The 23,970-nt window shown below is 43.9% G+C and overlaps 1 protein-coding gene across 1 annotated transcript; it reads right to left on the reverse strand.

Annotated features, from left to right (window-relative positions):
• Positions 1 to 1,412: 1,412 nt before the first annotated feature.
• On the reverse strand, positions 1,413 to 15,521 carry LOC137913725 (AN1-type zinc finger protein 3-like). The gene is made up of 8 exons (XM_068757358.1): positions 15,392 to 15,521; positions 14,536 to 14,605; positions 8,516 to 8,556; positions 4,054 to 4,227; positions 2,537 to 2,539; positions 2,113 to 2,178; positions 1,856 to 2,026; positions 1,413 to 1,603 (listed from the first exon to the last, which is right to left on the reverse strand). The coding sequence occupies exons 1-8, from the start codon at positions 15,519 to 15,521 to the stop codon at positions 1,449 to 1,451; spliced, it is 810 nt and encodes a 269-aa protein (XP_068613459.1). The 3' UTR covers positions 1,413 to 1,448.
• Between the last annotated feature and the right edge of the window lie 8,449 nt (positions 15,522 to 23,970).

The raw sequence follows: 23,970 nt of genomic DNA on the forward strand, positions 1-23,970 counted from the left end.
TTTTAAAAAGGTCAATGAACAAAAAGGGAACAAGCGAAATCACGGTTGATCGGCGAGTTGAGCTCACTAAACCACCGAGTGGCTGTAATCCTGGTCTCCATGGTAACCAGGCCGGTTACCTGGAGAGGTTTAAACCAACTTTTCGTTGTCCTGTGCATCAATGTGATATCACTATTTAGGGCAGGATGAACCCTCCTCCCTTTAATTTAGTGAAAGCTCACTGGGAGAAATGAGTGGAGCCAAAATCATGTGGACATCCCCGACGTGAAAATTCAATCTAATCCCACCCAGGAAGTACAAAATCAGAAATAAGTTACGGAACAGTTTTCAGGGTAGAATGTAATTTCTGAATTCAGTTTAGCATTCTTTATTGTTCGTCTACAACTAGTGATGAACTCGGGGTCAGTTTTTAGCATAAATACATGGCATTTTGGAGAACAACTCTTCATTTGGAAGCAAATATTCAGTTGTATTCCCCTTAATGCAAAACAGTACTACTCGGTATATTGAAAAAAGGGGAGGGAAAGAAGGAGAAGAGGATCTGCTACAGAGGATTCATCCAAGTGACTCTTGCCATTAGTGTACTACTTACTTCCCTAGTTTCTTTTTGGTCAACAACCCATGTGAGCAGAGGCAAGGATTGGCTGGATTGTTCACTATGAAACGATGGTAGAGCAGTAGAAACAGAACTAACCACCAACAAAACAAAAAAACCATCAGCATCCTTGGAGTGCCTCACCTGACCACACGTGTACGAACACTGCTGCAAGCACCGTGCATGGGTAAAACGCCGTTGGCGATGCTGCACAGGGACCTAAATGTTGGTGAAGGAAAAACAGGAGGAGGCGGGGTTCTAGGTTTGATACTCCAACCCCGCGATGATGACCTGAGGAGTGGTCGTGGGATAGACAGAAACCTCACCCGTGACCAAGAACTGGGAAAACGTCCAAAACAAAAAAAAACCCTTGTTGGAGGACAATCCTACCAAATACTACAACAGTTTCTCTTCCAGGACTTCCTGTACTGAAGAGAAGACGAGCGCAGGGGAGGGACCCGTGGCGAGGAACAGCAGAGCTGTGCGTGACGTACGATTAGCTGGGTTCATCTTCGTGGTGTCCCTCTGACGACTGGAGGTTGGGTTAAGGCTGTGTGTGTGAACATGCTGATACTGAACGCGGCCCCCGCACAACAACTAGCGGCCCCTCTCTGGGCCCCCGATCAGCCTCGAGCAGAAGCGAGTCCGAACAGGACATTATCAGGGCGACGTCGAGCTCAGGTCCAGAATTGTCAGGTCAGATGAAGGATGTTACGATCAGGCTTCCTCTCCTCTTCCTCTACTTCCACCACCCCCCCCCCCCCCCATCACCCCATTTGTCATTCCTCAAGCTCTCCTTCCACAACCTCTTCCTCTTTGTAAGTGCCTCATCTCTATCAGGATGGCTGGCCAATCAGGAGCACTCCTCTCCGATGCGCTGGCACGAGCGGCCCACCTTGCGGTCCAGCTTCACCATCTTGAGGATGGCCTCCTCGCGACCACGGCCCAGATGGTCGAACAGACAGTCGTGCTGCTCGGGCAGACGGTGAAGCATGCAGAACACGTAGCCTGGGTGGAAACAGAAAATGGTTTGATGGATTCCCACTTCCTACAGAGAAACCGTTTGGCCATCACCTGGCCAAACACAGCATGGAAAACATTTTCTTACCGGTCTCGCAGAACCTTTTGCGATACGTTTCATATTCAAGTTGAAGATTAAGCAATGAACAAAGCCAAAAGTGAATTATGCTGAAGAAAAGAACTGCAGCGGTCTCGTGAAGATGGAGGTCAGTGCCGTATTTGACGATGACAAAGCCTCACCACAGCGGCAGGAGCCCAGTTCCTGCTGCACCAGCTCTAACTTGGTTTGGCAGCGGTAGCAGCGCCGGCGGTTCTTCTGCTTCGGCAGCCCGCGGGCCTCCTCGCCGCCGCCCTCCTTGTCGTCCGTTCGTGGCCGTTTCTCTGGCGTTTCCTCGCTCTCAGAGCCCGATGCTGAAAATAATCAGCAGGGTTGAAAGTTAGCGCTTCAAGTGGGGCAGGATATAGAGCTACGGGCCGGAACAGGAGAACGAGCGTACCCGATTCTCGGGGGCGTTTTGTGGGGGTGCAGAGTGTGCCTTGGGCCGTTTCTGTGGACGACACGCCTGCAGGTGGAGAATAAAGAGATGCAAGACAGGATTTGTAAAGATGAGTCTCAATGAACATGGAAGACAACTTCCAAGTTAAACCGCTCAGCCAAAATGGGTGACTTCACATACATCAGGAGTCTTAGACTTTTACTGAATGGAACTTGAGGCTTGTCCTTTTTCGCTGTAGAAACAATGACTCAGGAGCCAAACAATCATTGCAATCCACCAGTGAGGACGCCATTAGACTGAAAGCATCATGAGATAACTCTCTAGATGCTTGTTCGATGACTGACTTCCCCTGCCCATGTAGAGAAGCCTGGCAGCTGCTTGTATAAAGCAACAGTTGTAGAAGTCAAACAGACTACGAGCCCACACTCTAGCACAGACATGGGCAAACCACGGCCCGCGGGCCGTATACGGCCCGTTATGCTTTTCAATACGGCCCGCCGAACTTGTCCAATTACCAAAAAATTCAAAATCATAACTTTCATTTTGTCCCTGCAATACCCGTGTTTCACCAGCAGATGGCGCACTGACAACCGCGGTGGAGTGTAGCGAATTACTCTGCATTAGTTTCTTTTTCCCCATTACTCTCTGACCCCGTCTGTAGAAATGAGCGGACCGAAGAAAAGCAAAGTAGACGGTGAGGGCCGAGTGTTTAATAAAGAGCGCACAACAAGATTTCTTTTCACCGAAATCCGATCTACGGCTGCATGTCTGATATGCCAAGAAGCCGTTGCGGGTGGCTCCTGCACAGAGTCCTGCCGTCGCTTCTCTGATTTAAAGAAAATTGACGCATCACTTCAGCTGGTGTCCCGTCCCGTCACAAGACCTTGAAACCGCACCGCAGGATCTGCAGGATAAGTTCAAGTCTCTTAACCTGAATGACTTTTATGTCTCACTTAACGAAGCAACGTTTCCAAACCTCCGGAGGACGGCACAGAATATGCTGTTGTTTGGCTCGACCTACGTGTGTGAGCAGACGTCCAGCGTCATGATCAATAAATCCCGTTCTTCTAATGAAGTGCGCATTTATGCACAGCAGTGGAACAACAATGAGTGCAGCAGAAATGATTGAGATTTAGTATTTCGTGTTTTGATATGTTTTGAATGTTGAAAGTGATCATCTTTTTTCAATAAATGTTGCTTTATTTACGTGTTCAAGTAAAATTTATTAAAAACAGATGCAATCACCAGGTTTGACAGATCACAATGTCATTGCTATTTTAATCTATTTACATTTCTCCTCACACCGTTGTGCCAAAATATGTGTAAATGCTGCATCTTGCATATTCATTGAGACAAACGTACTACCTGGATTAGGGCTATTTTGCACATTTGAAAGACGCAGTTCTTCGTACACACTGTTAGTAAATCGGGTTGTACATTTATCTGTGTGTGTTTACTGTGCTATGAGGTTTGCACACGACACGCAGCGCTTTAGTATATCTAAACACTCATCCAAATTCTCCTGGCCCGGCCCCTCTGTCAAAATTTCAAACCCAATGTGGCCCGCACGTCAAAAAGTTTGCCCACCCCTGCTCTAGCAACAAACCGGGCTTTCCAGTCTGAACCAGCAGCTGATTTCACTCGGGCATTGAGTGCCAGTTGAACCATGTGTACCTTGTGTATGGTGATTCTATTTGTTGTGGCTGCTCACCAACCATCGGAGTATTGCAGTATGAAATTACTTCATGAATTCTGCAATGCACCCATGGTTCCTTGATGGCATTGTTGAACGTTTTAGAGACTGTGCTGTCGGTACTTTGGCACCTGGCTCTCTATCCCCCTCTGTACTTCACCACTACATTTAAAGACAAAGAACATCCTTCCAATCTTCAACATGTTTCTTTTTTCTTGACGTGGAGGTCGCCGGTTGGACAACCTTACCTTCCCTTGCGTTGGGAAAGATGGGCGAAGGCTCTTCGGTTAACGGCTGCTCGGAGCTCGAGGGTGGCGCTAGGCTACTGCTCGTCTCGCTACTGAAAACTGGCGATTGGCTACTCCCAGTGATCTGGATTGGCGTGGAGGTGCAGTCCTCCCCTGGCTGCTTCTTCTGGATGTCTGTGGTCAATGACAGAAAATAATGAAGTAGGAAGAAATGCGTGTTCAGGACAGGAAATGGAGAGATACACGAAGAGAACAAACACAGAAACTCAAAACAAACGTTCTGTGTAGTGCAGAGGTGTCCATGAACCCAATCACATGATATAGGTACTCAATACAAACACATGGAACACTTAGTATGGAACCAACTTAACTTGCACACATGCATTAGGCAAATTTTGAATAAGAGCTTAAGTAATGATCCGATTCATCAAATGAAACCGTTCAGATCAATCATTCAAGTCACTCCATATGGCCTAAACGTCCTGGTTGCAACTTACCCTCATAGTTGTGCCAAAAAGAAATACATATATACACATCTTTGCATTTGGACTCTTTTTTTGTCTGCTTGGGTACCTTTAAATTGTCATGACTTGATTTCACCTCCGTCAAGATTTTCAAATAATAAATGCACCCAAGTGATTAATTTTTAAATATTCCCTCAACTTTGCCAGCTGAAAAATGATTTGGTAAAAGACCCGATCGCCTCAGACTATTGTGCTGCACTTGGAACCTCTCTGTAGGACACTGGTTGGTATTGATCCACTGTTTTATACCCTCCAGGGGACGCAAGGGAGGGCAACCCAGATTTGAGCTTTTCCTCCACATGCAGACTAACCCACTTGCGCTCAGCCTCTATACTCGTGTGCATCGAGTCTATTCCGAGCATTCGCGCCATCTGTGAGGCTGAACTGAGGCCAGGCCTTTCTGCCATACTCACCGACAGGGCTGCAGTGCTCCCTCAACCCATCCTGCTAGAATAGTTGGAAACATTTCATGTTTATATTAAACAGTATTAATTGTTGGAATGCATGCCTCTAATCTCTAGGTCTCTACCATGGCTGGGCAGTATGCCTCCAAATCAATGCTACTGTCATTTCAAACTTAGGACTTTATAGTTTTACAGAATTGCATGTTTCTGGCATTCACTCGTTTTCTTCTGCTTTGCGGGTCACGGGAGTAGGCTGGGTACACCCTGAATGTGTCGCCAGCGCAACGTGGGGCCACGCTCAGACAGACAACCACCCACACACACACTGATACACTATGGGCAATTTACATAAAACGCATGTTTTTGGTGGTGGGAGGAAACGGGAGAACTCGGAGGAAACCCATGAACATACAAACTCAGCACGGACATGATTCAAACCTGGTACCTTCTTGTTGTGAGGTGACAGCACGAACCACTCCGCCACCGTGCTCCCCAATCAGAGCTGGTCATTTATGTGACATAGCGAGACTAAAAGTGGTAATTACATTCAAGTACCTTCCAGTACGTCATTGACATCATTACTGGTGTCAGTCCACAGCTGCTTGTGTGCCAGATTCTTTTAGAATACTCTGCCTTTAAAATGACAGTACTGTGCATCTTTACCAATGGGCCTTCAGTTGAGACTGATCCAGACCTGACAACCCTGGGAAAAAATGCACAGCCAAGCATAAACCATAATATAACTAGAAAGACAGAGACTGCAGACCCCGCCTCCAAAAGACTATTGGATCGTGTGAGACAGTAAACAGGGCTTCCGGATCAGAGGGGCCAAACCTGCTCTAGCTTGCTGCTCCGGAACGTACTACAAGACACCTTCTGGACTCTTTTTCCCATCATGCCATTCGTGTCCCTCCCTCTTAAAGTGGCAGTTTACAGCACAGGCACAATTCCTGATGTAAAAATAATTCTAGAATCTGGATCCAGATCCAGATCTGGATCCAGATCCAGATCAACGCCATTCTCGGGGAGGACCGAGCCACGGACAGAACCTTGCTTGTGTAAAAAATTGAAGTCGATTGGGTTACTAGTTTTTGAGTTATGCGCTCGGACAGACAAACAGACAAAGGATTCTTTAACATTGCGAGATAGGGCACTTGGAGGCGAGGGTCTGCAATCTCTGATTGATCAGCTTGTTTTCAATTGAACCCTGGTTCGTTTCGTAAGCGGTGATTCAAGATTCAAGATTTATTGTCATCGTCTCAGAACAGCAACAAAATTGTGATTGGAGCATCAACACTGCATAGTCTGCCACCAGTGCATGAACCCCCAAAAATAATGCAGGGCGGAACAGAGCACGTTATATTTGATCTGGTGTGCATTTTTTATTTTTGAGAAGGTATGTGCACCTGTGCACCATTTATGTGCACCACTTAACAGAAATTATAAGCAAGATGTACGGCTTATTGAACTAATTATTTTTGAAATGCATTTTTTCAGTTTTAGTGGGAATAGTTTTGTTGGTCTCGCTTTTTAGCCAGCGCATCAAAGTCTGGAGTGAGTTTGGTTGTGGAGATACTCAGGATGGATCTGAGGTGTTGGTATGTTAACCTGGATCTGTGGCTGGCTTTGTTGATGTCAACTGCCAACCTCTGAGCAGTAGCCTCCCGCTCTTTTTTCGTTGACTGCTCGCTAGCATTGTTAGCATGCTTTGGGGCTATTGTAGCCATTGTATTCTTTAATAGCCTATCGGCATATCAGGTGGACAGCAGTTGATCTGTGAAAAAAATATTTAGGTGTTGATAGAATAATTTAATATTTCCATCCGCTCTTAACTGTTATTGGAAGGAACAGCCCCATCTGGTGGACAGCAATGTTATTATGATGTCACTAGTCAAGGGGCGAAGCTTGAACTTTGTCAATAAAGGCCTCGAAACAGGAAGTCGGGGGGAGAACACGATGGCAGAGGGCCAAGACGGTCCGTGTGGCCGCTAGGGAAAAGTAACTGGTGTCAAGCCTGATTTCATTACCGGTGTGTTTGGTAATTAATAACATGATAGGGATTTATCTCGATCAGGTGTCCACTTATTAAACACAACATTCTCTGTCCACTTTCCTTTTCTTAGGTCCGCTCATCTTTACAGAAGGGCAGCGGGGTCAAAGAGTAAAGCACAAGTGCGGTGTAATATGCCACACCTCAATAAAGGTCAATGTATATACAGTGCACCATCTAGTAGGAAAACGTGAGAAATGCAGGGAAAATAAAACATTAACAAGGTTTATCAATATAATTTCTTCAAATTCGCCAGGCCGGATTAAAAAACTTAATGGGCCACATATGGCCCCTGGGCCATAGTTTGTCCATGCCTGGTCGAACTCACTATTTTCTGCTCAATGGTGAAAATATAATTATGAAATTTGAGTTTTCTGCAACGTTCCTAGCATTACCTTTTCGCATTGTTAGCATTCCTGACTGGAATCAGTTGGCACACCTAGCAGTCTCTGTGAGAGTAGCTCTAGATGCCAAACAGAAGCTTCAAATGAAACAGGTGGAACTGTTTCCTATTTATGTGTGATCAGTAACATCAGAGATGTACTGTACTATGTCATAAGCATACAAAAATGCAGGCCTTTCCATTAACAAATACATGCAGATTTTACTGGTCAACCACTCAAGGCAGTGAATGCATGTCAACCACACCTCAAGCACTGCTGTTCCACGGGGTGAACACATCGAAGCAATTCAACACCATCAATACCAACTGATCGCCTGGCTGTGAACAAGACAGAAACTTGTCAACCAAATCCACCAACTAGCTGCCAATATTCTCCCATGCTTTTAATGTCATTTGCCAAGTTAAGGTTTTAAGGATAACAATTGTTTTCATTATTAAGTGATCAGCGAAATGTAACTATAAAATGTTTTCAAAATTTCCAAGACGAAGCCCAAAGCGATATCTGGCTTGTTGAAATAGTGAGATATAAAATTACAAGAACTATGTAAAATCTAGAGTTCTCCCGTCGATTTTCATCTCCATTTTGATCTCTGGCTTCTTCCTCACTGTCCTCATGTCTTTGCTGACGCTGTGGTTCAGACTCTGAAGGCTGAACGGAGGAGCTGATCGCTGCTAACAGATCACTGCCATGCTAATCAATAGCAGTGAGCTGGGTGCTGCAACTATTTGACATCACACCCAGAATGCCTAGCAAAGAAAACAACATTGGCGACCCCCAAACAGAATGGATTTTATATCTTATAAGAAATTATTACATATTTTTGTCTATGTATTTACATAGTAAAAGGTAAATTCTTGTACTTTTGAACTGATTTGTCGAAACTGTCAGGGATCACTTTAAGAGAACCGGGAAATATTTGGCATTAATGATGTGACAAAACATAACTGAAATAAGATTTATTTTCAATGATCAATTATGATCATTTAAAGAAGTCCAGAAGTCCATCTGAACCTGACAGAGGACCGGGATGCTGTAAACCTGTCACATTTGGACAGGCTGGTGGATGAGACAGAGACTTACCCGCAAAACATTTGGAGCAGAGATTCATGGTTTTAATGGACCTGATGGGATATAAAGAAAACCAATGTCATACATCTCACACATCCAGGTTTTTCCTTAACTTATTAAGACTGCTAAGCAAATGTAAAGCTTTTGATACAATTTAATGTCAAATATTTGCTTATGAAACTGCACACAATATCCAGTGGAGAAGAAGCCTCTTATTTCACCACCAAACAATTCCAGCATCCGTTTGTTGCAGACTGGCTGGACACAACATGGCTGCTTCTGTAACACTAGCACGACCTTTATCTCCCCCCTGGCTCGGATTGGACAGTAAAATCTTTCACAACGGTGAAGCTCTTTGTGTTTGCTGATCCTGTAACTGGGCCTTTGTGTCAATAATTTCAAGGAGGGCTGACAGGAATTTGTAGTATGGAGAAGCAAATGAGTGTTATAGGGACACTTAAGAGTAGCTCACAGAGGGTAATACGGCTGTATGGTTATTTTCCTGTCGGCTTCAGAATTGATTCAGCACTGCCAGGTTATATGCAAGCAGAGCTACTATAATCTCAAGTCCATTTTTTTGATCATTAACTATTCAAGGACAAGACCTGAACAGACAAGGCACATGTGTACCTGTTAATTTGACTTTGGAAATGATACATTATTCTAACCCCAACTGTATGATGACCATCACAGACAAGCAGAATGTGAAATGTCCTAAAATGGCCACCGTACATTGGAGATACTCAGGATTGTGTCATAACGATACAGAAAACCACCCTGTTAAATGGGTTTTCAACAAGAACACAATCTTTTCAACTTTCTGGCTCAATCTGACAGCGACCAGAGGGCACAGGGACATCACCAGACATGCTCCATGAGAACAGTGATACCCTACAGAGACTGGCCAACCATAGGGTATCGTCTGGTCATACAGGAGCAACGCGTCCAATCCTGCAGGACAAGCTTGAACAGACCATTATGCTCCTAAAGCAATGCTAGCGCTCCAACCCAATCCACAATCCGCATTTAAACACAATGTCCAGTGAGCGTTTTGGAAGTCTCACCATTAAAGGTTGAGATCTGACATCCTTTCTTGTGATAAAGAATCACCATGTCTAACAATGATCACGCCCGTGAAAGAACTGGTGTCCATACCGACAGCAGTCAAGGAGGCCAATAACCAATATTTGAAGCTGATATTCATTTGCTGTAAAAGTGAAACTATTGGCGTAAAAATTTAGAATACAAACTCCGAAAACTTAATTTCATTTAAATTCCTTGAAGCAAACGTTTCTTGAAGATATTTTTTTTTTATCTTGGGCAATAATCAACAAGATTGTAAAGAGGGAGAGAATGATCAGTACAGGCTGACCAGACAGAGAGACAGAGACAGGAAGGATGTTCAGCATGTTAGAGTGATGAAGAGTAGAGACAGGAAGGATGTTCAGCATGTTAGAGTGATGAAGAGTAGAGACAGGAAGGATGTTCAGCATGTTAGAGTGATGAAGAGTAGAGACAGGAAGGATGTTCAGCATGTTAGAGTGATGAAGAGTAGAGACAGGAAGGATGTTCAGCATGTTAGAGTGATGAAGAGTAGAGACAGGAAGGATGTTCAGCATGTTAGAGTGATGAAGAGTAGAGACAGGAAGGATGTTCAGCATGTTAGAGTGATGAAGAGTAGAGACAGGAAGGATGTTCAGCATGTTAGTGATGAAGAGTAGAGACAGGAAGGATGTTCAGCATGTTAGAGTGATGAAGAATAGAGACAGGAAGGATGTTCAGCATGTTAGTGATGAAGAGTAGAGACAGGAAGGATGTTCAGCATGTTAGAGTGATGAAGAGTAGAGACAGGAAGGATGTTCAGCATGTTAGAGTGATGAAGAGTAGAGACAGGAAGGATGTTCAGCATGTTAGAGTGATGAAGAGTAGAGACAGGAAGGATGTTCAGCATGTTAGAGTGATGAAGAGTAGAGACAGGAAGGATGTTCAGCATGTTAGAGTGATGAAGAATAGAGACAGGAAGGATGTTCAGCATGTTAGTGATGAAGAGTAGAGACAGGAAGGATGTCCAGCATGTTAGAGTGATGAAGAGTAGAGACAGGAAGGATGTTCAGCATGTTAGAGTGATGAAGAGTAGAAACAGGAAGGATGTTCAGCATGTTAGAGTGATGAAGAGTAGAGACAGGAAGGATGTTCAGCATGTTAGTGATGAAGAGTAGAGACAGGAAGGATGTTCAGCATGTTAGAGTGATGAAGAATAGAGACAGGAAGGATGTTCAGCATGTTAGAGTGATGAAGAGTAGAGACAGGAAGGATGTTCAGCATGTTAGAGTGATGAAGAGTAGAGACAGGAAGGATGTTCAGCATGTTAGTGATGAAGAGTAGAGACAGGAAGGATGTCCAGCATGTTAGAGTGATGAAGAGTAGAGACAGGAAGGATGTCCAGCATGTTAGTGATGAAGAGTAGAGACAGGAAGGATGTTCAGCGTGTTAGAGTGATGAAGAGTAGAGACAGGAAGGATGTTCAGCATGTTAGAGTGATGAAGAGTAGAGACAGGAAGGATGTTCAGCATGTTAGTGATGAAGAGTAGAGACAGGAAGGATGTCCAGCATGTTAGAGTGATGAAGAGTAGAGACAGGAAGGATGTTCAGCATGTTAGTGATGAAGAGTAGAGACAGGAAGGATGTTCAGCATGTTAGAGTGATGAAGAGTAGAGACAGGAAGGATGTTCAGCATGTTAGAGTGATGAAGAGTAGAGACAGGAAGGATGTTCAGCATGTTAGAGTGATGAAGAGTAGAGACAGGAAGGATGTTCAGCATGTTAGAGTGATGAAGAGTAGAGACAGGAAGGATGTTCAGCATGTTAGTGATGAAGAGTAGAGACAGGAAGGATGTTCAGCATGTTAGTGATGAAGAGTAGAGACAGGAAGGATGTTCAGCATGTTAGAGTGATGAAGAGTAGAGACAGGAAGGATGTTCAGCATGTTAGTGATGAAGAGTAGAGACAGGAAGGATGTTCAGCATGTTAGTGATGAAGAGTAGAGACAGGAAGGATGTTCAGCATGTTAGTGATGAAGAGTAGAGACAGGAAGGATGTTCAGCATGTTAGAGTGATGAAGAGTAGAGACAGGAAGGATGTTCAGCATGTTAGTGATGAAGAGTAGAGACAGGAAGGATGTTCAGCATGTTAGTGATGAAGAGTTTCACATCTTACCATCTGATTCACAAAATCATTTCCGTTATCTCCCTCTGGCCAGACTAGTTCTAAAGATCTTCACTTATTTTTAAGGTAAACATTGTCATAATGATTCCTTCGGGAAACCCATACGCGTGAACCCGCACGCGCGCAACCATTCATGCGCGCCCAGCACGGCGAAATCTCATACACGTGAACCCGCACGCGCGTAACCTAATTCGCGCGACCAGCGCGGGTTAAAGCAACCGCAGTACTTTAACACAAGTTTGTCTTACCTTCTTTAAAATGTGCGCAGGATCGCTGTTCGGCCTCGTCAAACCACCCATCGGCGAACCGGAAGAGGAAGGCTGGCCAGTGAAGAAGTTGCTCCACTGGACGTTAGATTCGCTCCGTCGGAGCGCGTGCACGTTCAGCTTCCTCACCGCGGCTCGAAGACGTCGGTTATATTGAGCGCCGGCACTTCGAAGGACCAACTTATGTCGGGGTTTTTCCCTGACACACTGTGTAAGAAATAATTAAACGCACACAAAATGAATCGGGCAGACAAGCTTCGATACTTTGCCGGTAAGGAGGACCTTGCTCGCCCAGCGGCTGCGACCAAGAGACCCCTCAGCCCTTTTATTAACACGGTGAACGTAGGTGTTTCCCAGGTATTTACGTAGATCCCTACCCCCTTCGATGAAACTAGAGACAAAAGGAATTTTTCCTAGAGAAACCCCCGTGGCTTCCTCCATCTTAAAAACTCTACAATGAGACAATGAAAATAAAACAATAACTCTGACAAATGTCTAGCTAGTTTACTGGATGATGCTAGCGGGGTCAGACTCTATAGGCGCATAGTGGTCTATCGTTGTTGTCAAAACTAATTTAATACCAAATCATGTGCATTCTGTAAAATTAGCTACTAATGTTAAACATACAATATATCAAATGTTTATTACCGTAAATGTCTAGCTAGTTTACTGGATGATGCTACCGGGGTCAGACTCTATAGGCGCATAGTGGTCTAGCGTTGTTGTCAAAACTAATTTAAGACCAAATCATGTGCATTCTGTAAAATTAGCTACTAATGTTAAACATACAATATATCAAATGTTTATTACCGTAAATGTCTAGCTAGTTTACTGGATGATGCTGCTGGGGTCAGACTCTATAGGCGCATAGTGGTCTAGCGTTGTTGTCAAAACTAATTTAAGACCAAATCATGTGCATTCTGTAAAATTAGCTACTAATGTTAAACATACAATATATCAAATGTTTATTACCGTAAATGTCTAGCTAATTTACTGCATGATGCTACCGGGGTCAGACTCTATAGGCGCATAGTGGTCTAGCATTGTTGTTAAAACTAATTTAATACCAAATCATGTGCATTCTGTAAAATTAGCTGCTAATGTTAAACATACAATATATCAAATGTTTATTACCGTAAATGTCTAGCTAGTTTACTGGATGATGCTACCGGGGTCAGACTCTATAGGCGCATAGTGGTCTAGCGTTGTTGTTAAAACTAATTTAATACCAAATCATGTGCATTCTGTAAAATTAGCTGCTAATGTTAAACATACAATATATCAAATGTTTATTACCGTAAATGTCTAGCTAGTTTACTGGATGATGCTACCGGGGTCAGACTCTATAGGCGCATAGTGGTCTAGCGTTGTTGTCAAAACTAATTTAATATCAAATCATGTGCATTCTGTAAAATTAGCTACTAATGTTAAACATACAATATATCAAATGTTTATTACCGTAAATGTCTAGCTAGTTTACTGGATGATGCTACCGGGGTCAGACTCTATAGGCGCATAGTGGTCTAGCGTTGTTGTCAAAACTAATTTAATACCAAATCATGTGCATTCTGTAAAATTAGCTACTAATGTTAAACATACAATATATCAAATGTTTATTACCGTAAATGTCTAGCTAGTTTACTGGATGATGCTACCGGGGTCAGACTCTATAGGCGCATAGTGGTCTATCGTTGTTGTCAAAACTAATTTAATACCAAATCATGTGCATTCTGTGTGCACCGATCCGCTGCACCGATCCGTCTGTCAATCTCCCGCTCCATCCTTCCCTCACTCGTGAACAAGACCCCGAGGTACTTGAACTCCTCCACTTGTATATCATTAATATCATTAATGATATTCATATATGTAAATACACTGATCATGTTTAATGATTACTCACACTAATTATTAACAAAGTTTTAACAAGGTAGGGGACAGATTTGACTAGAAGTCTTTTATTTTTTACAAACTCTTGAGAAACCATGGAAATAAACATTCCACAAAGAATGGGACTATCAATTATTATTTTTTCTAATCTTGTGTTGTTTCAACAGGTAAAAAAAATATATAAAAACTAATTTAAACAGCAGGTCTCCCATCCCCAGTCAGAACTGCTGCTGCCTGATGATTCCAGAACGGACTGAGAATCCTCTTGAGCTGCTTCTAGCAGGAATAAATTTATTCCCGGTTTCCTTTTGGTCTCTGCAAACGAAAAGGTCATTAGAACTCCCACCATCCTCCAAATGCTCAGCTGTCATTCAGGAGTAGAAGTGACTGTTTCTCACCATTAGTGCCTTGGTCCTCGTCGATGGAAGCCTTTGTCATGCATTCAGGGTCTTCTGCTGAAGACTCTGGCGTCTTTGATTTGGATGATCTGCAGTAGTTTTGGTGGGGTTTATCAGTCGGCATAATGAAAGTAGAGATGACCATCTCCGGTATAATCCTCATCACAGGGTCCATCACCAACATCCTCTTCAGCACATCAGTGCACAGGTTCCTGTCACTCCTTTCATTTTCATTGTCTTCCTCCAAATCTTCTCACCTGTCTTGTCTCTCCTCATCCACCGTACTGAATCTACTCTCAGGTGGAGCGGGCTGCACCAGGGTCACACCTGGTGTTGACCTTACAGGAGATGGACTCCTGGACTCTGTGTTGCACACTTGAAGAATGACTCAGTGTGTTTTGGAATGAATTTATTGTAAAATACATACAGACAACATATTTACATGCGCCGGTGTCCTCCTGCGCCACATTCTAGCATCTCTATGCGTGCCCGTAGGTTGCTGCTATCAGTGCTGTCAGACGTGCTCACCACGCAGCACACTCCCTGCTGTGGCGGATGTCGGTAATACACCGTCAATGTATATTGCCTGCATGTCGATATCTCGAGTACAACATTTTACCCCAAACCCATACCATGAAGACTAACAATAGTAAGTCCAGAGTAAAAGGCTTTAATGTTAGTAACAATACTTCAGTAATATACAATAACAATAATGATATGTAAGAGTGTGGGGGTGTCTTGCTTCACAAACACACTATCCTCACATCTGGTTGGGAGATGATGTCACTGGGGTCCATCTGAGGGGTAACAGGCTGATCCATGGTCACCCAGGCTTTTAAAACTGAGCTTCTCACCCTATCTCTAAGGTAGAGCCCCGCCCCCCTACGGAGGAAGCTCATTTCAGCCGCTTGTACCTGCGACCTTGTTCTTTCGGTCACTATCCAAAGCTCGTGACCATAGGTGAGGGTAGGAGAACGAAGATCGACCGGTAAATCGAGAGCTTCACCTTTGGGCTCAGCTCTCTCTTCACCATGACGGATCTGTGCAGAGTCCGCATCACTGCAGACGCTGCACCGATCCGTCTGTCGATCTCTCGCTCCATCCTTCCCTCACTCGTGAACAAGACCCCGAGGTACTTGAACTCCTCCACTTGGGGCAGGATCTCCTCCCCGACCCGGAGGGTACACTCCACCCTTTTCCGGCTGAGAACCATGGCCTCGGATTTGGAGGTGCTGATTCTCATCCCGGCCGCTGCGGCTGCGAACCGATCCAGTGAGAGCTGGAGGGCACGGCCTGATGAAGCCAACAGGATCACGTCGTCTGCAAAAAGCAGCGATCCAATCCTGAGGTCACCAAACCGAACCCCCTCAACGCCCTGGCTGCACCTAGAAATTCTGTCCATAAAAGTTACGAACAGAGGGGCAGCCCTGACGGAGTCCAACCCGCACTGGAAATAGGTCCGACTTATTGCCGGCAACGCGGACCAAGCTCTGGCACCGGTCATATACGGAGCGGACACCCCGTATCAGGGGGTCCGACACCCCATACTCCCGGAGCACCCCCCACAGGACTCCCCGAGGGACACGGTCGAATGCCTTCTCCAAATCCACAAAACACATGTGGACTGGTTGGGCAAACTCCGATGCACCCTCAAGGACCCCGCCGAGGGTGTAGAGCTGGTCCACAGTTCCACGGCCAGGACAAAAACCGCATTGCTCCTCATGGATCTGAGGTTAGACTATCCAGCAGATCCTCCTCTCCAGTACCCCTGAATAGACCTTACTGGGGAGGCTGAGGAGTGTGGTCCCTCTATAGTTGGAACACACCCTCCGGTCCCCCTCTCTGGCCCTCCTCTGGACTCGGGAGCTGTAAACTGAGTCCAAGTCAGGCAGACGGTGACCCACAATCCCCTGAGCTGTCCTCCAAATGCTCAGGTTTCATTCAGCGAGCTGGAGGAACCACGTTCCCGGATCCCGGTCACAAAGCCTTTGTTTTATGTCTCCTCGTCCACCGAACTGAAACGACTCTCAGGTGGAGCAGGCTGCACCAGGGTCACACCTGGTGGTAACCTTACAGGAGATGGACTGCAGGGCTCTCGTTGGGAGATGTCACTGGGGTCCATCTGAGGAGAAACAGGCTGCTCCATGGTCACACAGGGTATTAATATGCTCTTCATTCTGCGGAAGAAATGTGAGAACATCTTCTTCCACTTCTTCTTCTTCTTCTTCTTCTTCTTCTTATCCTCCTCCATGGATGTTCCCTGGGTCTCTGCAAACAAAAAGGTCATTAGAACTCCCACCATCCTCCAAATGCTAAGCTGTCATTCAGGAGTAGAAGTGACTGTTTCTCACCATTAGTGACTTGGTCCTCGTGGATGGAAGCCTTTGTGATGCCTGAACATTCTGGCATCTTGTGTTTGACGGTTTGCAAACTAAACACAGATAGAAAAGTATTCCTGTTATCATCTGAAAGAACCTGATAAACCTCACTCAAAGGTGATGATGATGGTTGCCATAACCAGAGAAAATCTTCTCACCTGTCTTGTCTCTCCTCGTCCACCGAACTGAATCTACTCTCAGGTGGAGCGGGCTGCACCAGGGTCACACCTGCTGTTGACCTTACAGGAGATGGACTGCTGGACTCTCGTTGGGAGATGATGTGACTGGGGTCCATCTGAGGGGTAACAGGCTGATCCATGGTCACACAGGCTTTTAAAACTTCCCCCATTCTGAAACTCTTCTCCTCCATGGATGTTCCCTGGGTCTCTGCAAACGAAAAGCACATTAGAACTCCCACCATCCTCCAAATGCTCAGCTGTCATTCAGGAGTAGAAGTGACTGTTTCTCACCATTAGTGCCTTGGTCCTCGTCGATGGAAGCCTTTGTGATGCATGCAGGGTCTTCTTCATGCAGGGTCTTCTGCTGAAGAGTCGGCATGATGAAAGTAGAAATGACCATCTCTGGTATAATTCTCATCACAGGGTCCATCACCAACATCCTCTTCAGCACATCAGTGCACAGGTTCCTGTCACTCCTTTCGTTTTCACTGTCTTCCTCCAGGTTCACCTAGTTCAGGAAGAAACGGTTAAAGCCACCATCAGTCACTCATTCTTATGATCCATAAGAACATCATCGTTCATCATTTAAAAAAACAAGGAACTTTTATCCCTTACTTTATTCAGATCATCCAGACAATTCAGCTCCTGACCTGTGGGATAAAGACCTGGCCTGGGATCCTCCTCAAGCATCTGAAGAAGAAGAAGAAGATGAAGAACTTTAGGAGGAAATGCTTTCTGAAGGAAAGTGTTTGTGTTTACATGACAGTCAGAAAATGTTTTGCACGTTATGTTCATTGGAGTTGAGACATTTGAAGGCGTACCTTATGTTCCTGCATGTTGTCTTCAATCTTGAAATATTCCTGTGCATGAATCCCCCTGTTAAGAAACCAGGAACGTGGAGTTCCCAGTAACTTAACCATTTGTGCAACCTGGAGATAAAATACAGATCCGTCATTTTTACAGCATTTCCAGTTCCGTCCACTGAACTGCCCTTTCCCCACATCATTTCAGATTGGTATTTATTAGAAGTGAAGTTGAGGACTTTCACAAAGTCAGAAAAAGCAATATTTCAAGACACTGAAATGTGGTGTGATCTTAGCAGCTCGATAAAGCTTTTGTTTCCAGCAGCTATAATTAAGTAGGGACAAGCCCGTCCGGTGCTGGACCGGGACTCTTCAGAAAGCTGACCTGACTGAACAACAAACAAGAAGGCTGATTACCTACAGATAACTTACCACGGCTCTATCTGAGCTCCCACGAAACAGCGGTTCACCCAAGAGCATGCAGGCCATCACACAGCCCAGGGACCACATATCAACGGCCACTGTAGGTTTAATGCCGATAAACACTTCTGGAGCCCTAAATGTAGAAAAAAAAGCAATGTGTACGTCACGCATAAATATTGAAAAGGTACAAATCCAAAGTTAAATAACAAGCATGTATGGACAGGAGGTCCACACCTGTTTCTTTGTGATAAATCTGGAATCTACCCATTTACACAGTATTTTAATCATAATTGAATAGACTTTACCTGAAACAACGAGTTTGAATCGTCATGCCATGCTCTCCTTCAGACTCGCGCATTGCCAAGCCAAAGTCTATCAGCTTGACACGGAAGGGTCTCTCTCGGTCTACCAGCATGATCTTATCTGGCTTGATGTTCGTGTGGATTATTCTCTGTTCCTCGAGTACCCACAATGCTTCGGCCATCTGCAGACCACAGGGAGGAATGTGTTTGAGTTTCTTTCAGGTTAGAACCGTCAGTGTGAGGTTGCTGCTCTCCATCGTATGGAACTTACCTGTTCAATTATGGCTCTGACGTCACTGGGAGCCATTGGCTTTCTATTTTCAGACATAAAGACCCCGAGGTTCTTGTCCAGCACCTCTAACACCGGTGCCTTTCCAATCGTGAAGTTGAGCCAGCCATAATATTTCACAATGTTCCGCTGGTCCGCCTTCACAGCCATCAACTCTTCCAAAATATCAACCTTGGAAAAACATGAAAATTAGATGTGCTTAGTTCCTGACAGACAATTAATCTGTGACTCTATTATTGTGCTGCTAATGCAAACATACATCGTTGCTAATGCTTGTTCTATTACCGTGCTAGTGTTACTGCATGTACTATTACATGTTAGTATTAATGCATGTACTATTATTGTGTTAGTGTTAATGCATGTACTATTATTGTGTTAGTGTTAATGCATGTACTATTACCCTGTTCATGTTAATGCGTGTACTATTACCGTTAGCGTTCTCAATACACACACATGCAATGCAAACTATTATTGTGTCAGTGACTGACATTAACCTAAAGGGGATCTGTTTATACACTTCTAATTATAAAATCAGTAGTTTGACTAAACTAACAAAATGACAGCAGTAAACTCAACAAGCGTCCACCTACCTCCATGTCACAATTGGAATGATCCAGGGGTCGTTTCACCGCCACAGACTCTCCAGTATCACCATCCATGCATTTCCGTACTTCTGCGAAGGAGCCGCTTCCCAGCTGGTACATCATCTCATATTTTAAGGTGTTATTTGCGTGGTGCGGGAACTTGTAAAGGTACTCATGAAACCATGGGCCTTCATAATCAAGCTCTGAACTTGCGAAGGATTCAAAAAGCGTCAAATTGTTAGTCGGATCTGTTAAGGTCAACAGAAACCCGACCAACTGGTCAACCTTGGGATCGTTTCCTTTGGAATCCATCTAGTTCAGGAAGCAAGGATCATCAGTCAGAATTGTTATTGCAGCAAACATCTTATATTAATTGGACTTTATATGTGTGAAGAAGAAGCACAAAACCAGTAAATATGACATTATCTCCATTTGTCACCCCCAAAGCTAACATTAAAGCCTTTTACTCTGGACATCCGGTGTAAAGGTTTGCCAGAATTAGGAATGTGATTGCATTCCTAACGACTGTTAACCTGGATATTTAACTTTACATTTATCAACTGCCTGTTAAATTGGCAAAACCAACATCTATTCTACACTATAAAGTTTACCACTTATTTCAAGAGATTCCTACAGTTAAAAAACAGATAATTGCAGGAATGTTTCAGCGAGGCCCTGAAGGAGTGACCAGCCACTGCTGCATGTGTGAAGAGTTTGCTTTGCCTTACAGGCATGGAAGCATAGAAGAGATTCACTGTTTGTCTTTTCATTGTACTACAGTATAAACAGGATGTTACGGCATGGAAAGTGGCTTAACTTCCTGTTTATACTGTAGTACGCCATTAAAAAGTTAACTTATTAACCTTATTTTGATGTAAAATATATATGGGGGGGCACAAGATTGAGAGTCTGTAGGAGATAAACAGTGGATGACTTACCCACAGTCGATATTCTTGACAATTGTCAAGTAAGAATTTCACAACTTTGTCCACAGACAGCATTCTTCTTTCTGGACACCTACATATGGAAGAAAAATTTTAAAGATCAACTCGGTTCCCTGAACAGAGCACAAATCTCCACGACAAACCTCCCCCCGCCCCCCCATTAGCGCATGAAAACATCAAAAGCACCAAGGCCTCCCCATCGCTTAGTCCAGATCATCCATGGTGACGTCCCCCCCCACACCAAGGTTGATTAAATCCATGTATTATAACTAGAAAACCCATCTGTGAAGAAATGCAGCTGAAAGGGTCTAAGCTAATATGAGACATTAAAAACTGATGGAATATGAAAATTGTTGGAAACATCAGAATTTGATGCAGAGAAAAAAATCAAACATGTAAATGATATGAAATGAAAAATTAATAGAGATTTTTTTTTGCTCCGACAGTAACAGTAAAAGTAAAATTTACTGGCTTGCATCGCTAAGAAATAGCCAAATAGATCAGAGTGAAAACCTGCAGCTGATGGAGCTGGCGCTACGATACAGACAAGGGGGGGTGAGACTCGTATAAAAGGAGCAGATAGGCAACAATCTGGCTTTGAGAGCCGGTCAGACGGAAACTAAGACAGACTTACGTCTCTGGACTGTTCTCTTTCTCCCAATACAGCTGAGCCGAACTGAAGTCTGCCAGCTTGACTCTGACAGGTTTGGCAAATGGATCTACCACAAAGATATTTTTGGGTGATACGTCATAGCTCACCCCGACCTTCTTCAGCATAGACAATGTCACGGCAATCTGAAGAAGAAATGCTAGCGTTAGTTCTACTTTTCGTGGTTTAAATGTGACGTATCTTTGTCACTTTGCCATACCTGTTGGAAGATGTCTCTGATGTGAATCAGGGTCACTACGACCATCTTGACAAAGTCTTCGAGGTTAAAGTCTAGTGTCTCGAATACCAGTGTCAGCAGCGGTGCATGAGGAGCGCAGCCGTAAAACTTGACAATATTAAATTCGTCAAAGTTTCGCCACATAAGCTCTTCCAGGATAATAACCTGCAGGTCAATAGAAGGGAATCAATCACTTTGGAAATGTATTAATAATCTGTACTGAATAACACTGAATATTAAAGGTATATTATTCTACCCTTTTTCCACAAGTTAATTATAATTATTAGTTATTTCTTGTGTACATGGCATTTGGTGTTTTCTTTTGGACATATTTATTCATTTTTTGCCGAATTATGGTTTTTCATACACAAAAAGGTATTAATACAATTTTCTTCTGCTCAAAACAAACAATAAGCTGAAAAAAAACTAAACGTCACAATAATTTCTTCCAGACATATTTTAGTAGTTGATTACTGACTACACAAACTTCAAATGATTGACTGGATAAACATCCTGTCAATCATCCAGATAACCATCAGCTGTTTTGGGGTTGATAATGACCCAAAATCACCAGAATAGTGCAGAAACATGGGAAAAGTGAGTTTTTATGGGACCTTAAAGAATGTGAGCATCAAAATGAACAAGGCCTACCTCATTGTCATAGCTGTTCTCATCATCTCTCTGTATGACAGTTAGAATCTGGCGAGTTTCTTTATCCTTGTAGAAATACAAACCATCGCTGTCCACGTATTGATTCATCGTGCCACTCCTGCATCCAGGCTCTGGCGTGCAATTTATAGATTTCTCTCTTATGCTTTGATGTCTGGTGACCATTGAAGATGGATTCATTACATAACAAGTTCAAAGATCAAAGATCAAAGCTTTAACATCTAAGCGAGCATTCACTGGGGTGGTAATTCCTACCCATTCACACCATCAAAGACATTTACTCACTTTTCACCCACGAATAACGCCACTGTTAACGGCAATCCAAACCTCCGTGGTGATGATGCCTATTCAAACTTTGCGTTTAATTGACTAATTAGCTCATTATTAGCACCCGACTTCGAGCGTATCAGTGGGGTTTGTATTACTCGGCATCGTTATTGTTAGACCATAGTCTTACCTCTCTCCAGAGTCCAGACGGATCCCTCAACCATGACCGCTCATTCCACACCTTCCAAAGAGCCTTCAATCCCATAAGTATCCTCCTCAAACAGTCAGTGAACTCATACTTAATTATTCCAATGCAGTACATTAATGTATTATCAGTAATCTCAAAATGGAATTAACTTTAACCCAAAACCGCTGCAACCAAAATATCGATACAAACTTAAAATCTGCTCGACGTTGAAGCTGGTAACAATGAGCTGGATTAAACCGTTTTCTGTTCACGGCTCATTCACACCGAACACCAGGATAACGGGGGCAAAGGAAACAGACTAACACACATCCTCAAATCCAGTTTTATTTTCCTCAGCAGAAAATGGAACACAAAATAATTAGAGAAAATAGGGCAGAATATTGTTCTCGCTTATCTTTATACATCTAACTAAAGATATGCAACTCTATGCTAGGGTGTAAGTAACTCAAACTGATAAGATTAAATATTTTTTCTTTCTCTAAAAAGGTACAGAAGGAATTGTTTCTTCCATTTCTGATTAGCACTCCAAAACAAATATCAGAATTAGAACCAGCCAAGCAGAAACACACAAGAGGCCAGGCAGGAGACGTTTGGGTACAATCACCCTTATGATTTTAAAAAGGTCAATGAACAAAAAGGGAACAAGCGAAATCACGGTTGATCGGCGAGTTGAGCTCACTAAACCACCGAGTGGCTGTAATCCTGGTCTCCATGGTAACCAGGCCGGTTACCTGGAGAGGTTTAAACCAACTTTTCGTTGTCCTGTGCATCAATGTGATATCACTATTTAGGGCAGGATGAACCCTCCTCCCTTTAATTTAGTGAAAGCTCACTGGGAGAAATGAGTGGAGCCAAAATCATGTGGACATCCCCGACGTGAAAATTCAATCTAATCCCACCCAGGAAGTACAAAATCAGAAATAAGTTACGGAACAGTTTTCAGGGTAGAATGTAATTTCTGAATTCAGTTTAGCATTCTTTATTGTTCGTCTACAACTAGTGATGAACTCGGGGTCAGTTTTTAGCATAAATACATGGCATTTTGGAGAACAACTCTTCATTTGGAAGCAAATATTCAGTTGTATTCCCCTTAATGCAAAACAGTACTACTCGGTATATTGAAAAAAGGGGAGGGAAAGAAGGAGAAGAGGATCTGCTACAGAGGATTCATCCAAGTGACTCTTGCCATTAGTGTACTACTTACTTCCCTAGTTTCTTTTTGGTCAACAACCCATGTGAGCAGAGGCAAGGATTGGCTGGATTGTTCACTATGAAACGATGGTAGAGCAGTAGAAACAGAACTAACCACCAACAAAACAAAAAAACCATCAGCATCCTTGGAGTGCCTCACCTGACCACACGTGTACGAACACTGCTGCAAGCACCGTGCATGGGTAAAACGCCGTTGGCGATGCTGCACAGGGACCTAAATGTTGGTGAAGGAAAAACAGGAGGAGGCGGGGTTCTAGGTTTGATACTCCAACCCCGCGATGATGACCTGAGGAGTGGTCGTGGGATAGACAGAAACCTCACCCGTGACCAAGAACTGGGAAAACGTCCAAAACAAAAAAAAACCCTTGTTGGAGGACAATCCTACCAAATACTACAACAGTTTCTCTTCCAGGACTTCCTGTACTGAAGAGAAGACGAGCGCAGGGGAGGGACCCGTGGCGAGGAACAGCAGAGCTGTGCGTGACGTACGATTAGCTGGGTTCATCTTCGTGGTGTCCCTCTGACGACTGGAGGTTGGGTTAAGGCT

The sequence above is a fragment of the Brachionichthys hirsutus genome, unplaced genomic scaffold (genome assembly GCF_040956055.1).
Source record: "Brachionichthys hirsutus isolate HB-005 unplaced genomic scaffold, CSIRO-AGI_Bhir_v1 contig_389, whole genome shotgun sequence".
NCBI classification, from domain to species: Eukaryota; Metazoa; Chordata; class Actinopteri; order Lophiiformes; family Brachionichthyidae; genus Brachionichthys; species Brachionichthys hirsutus.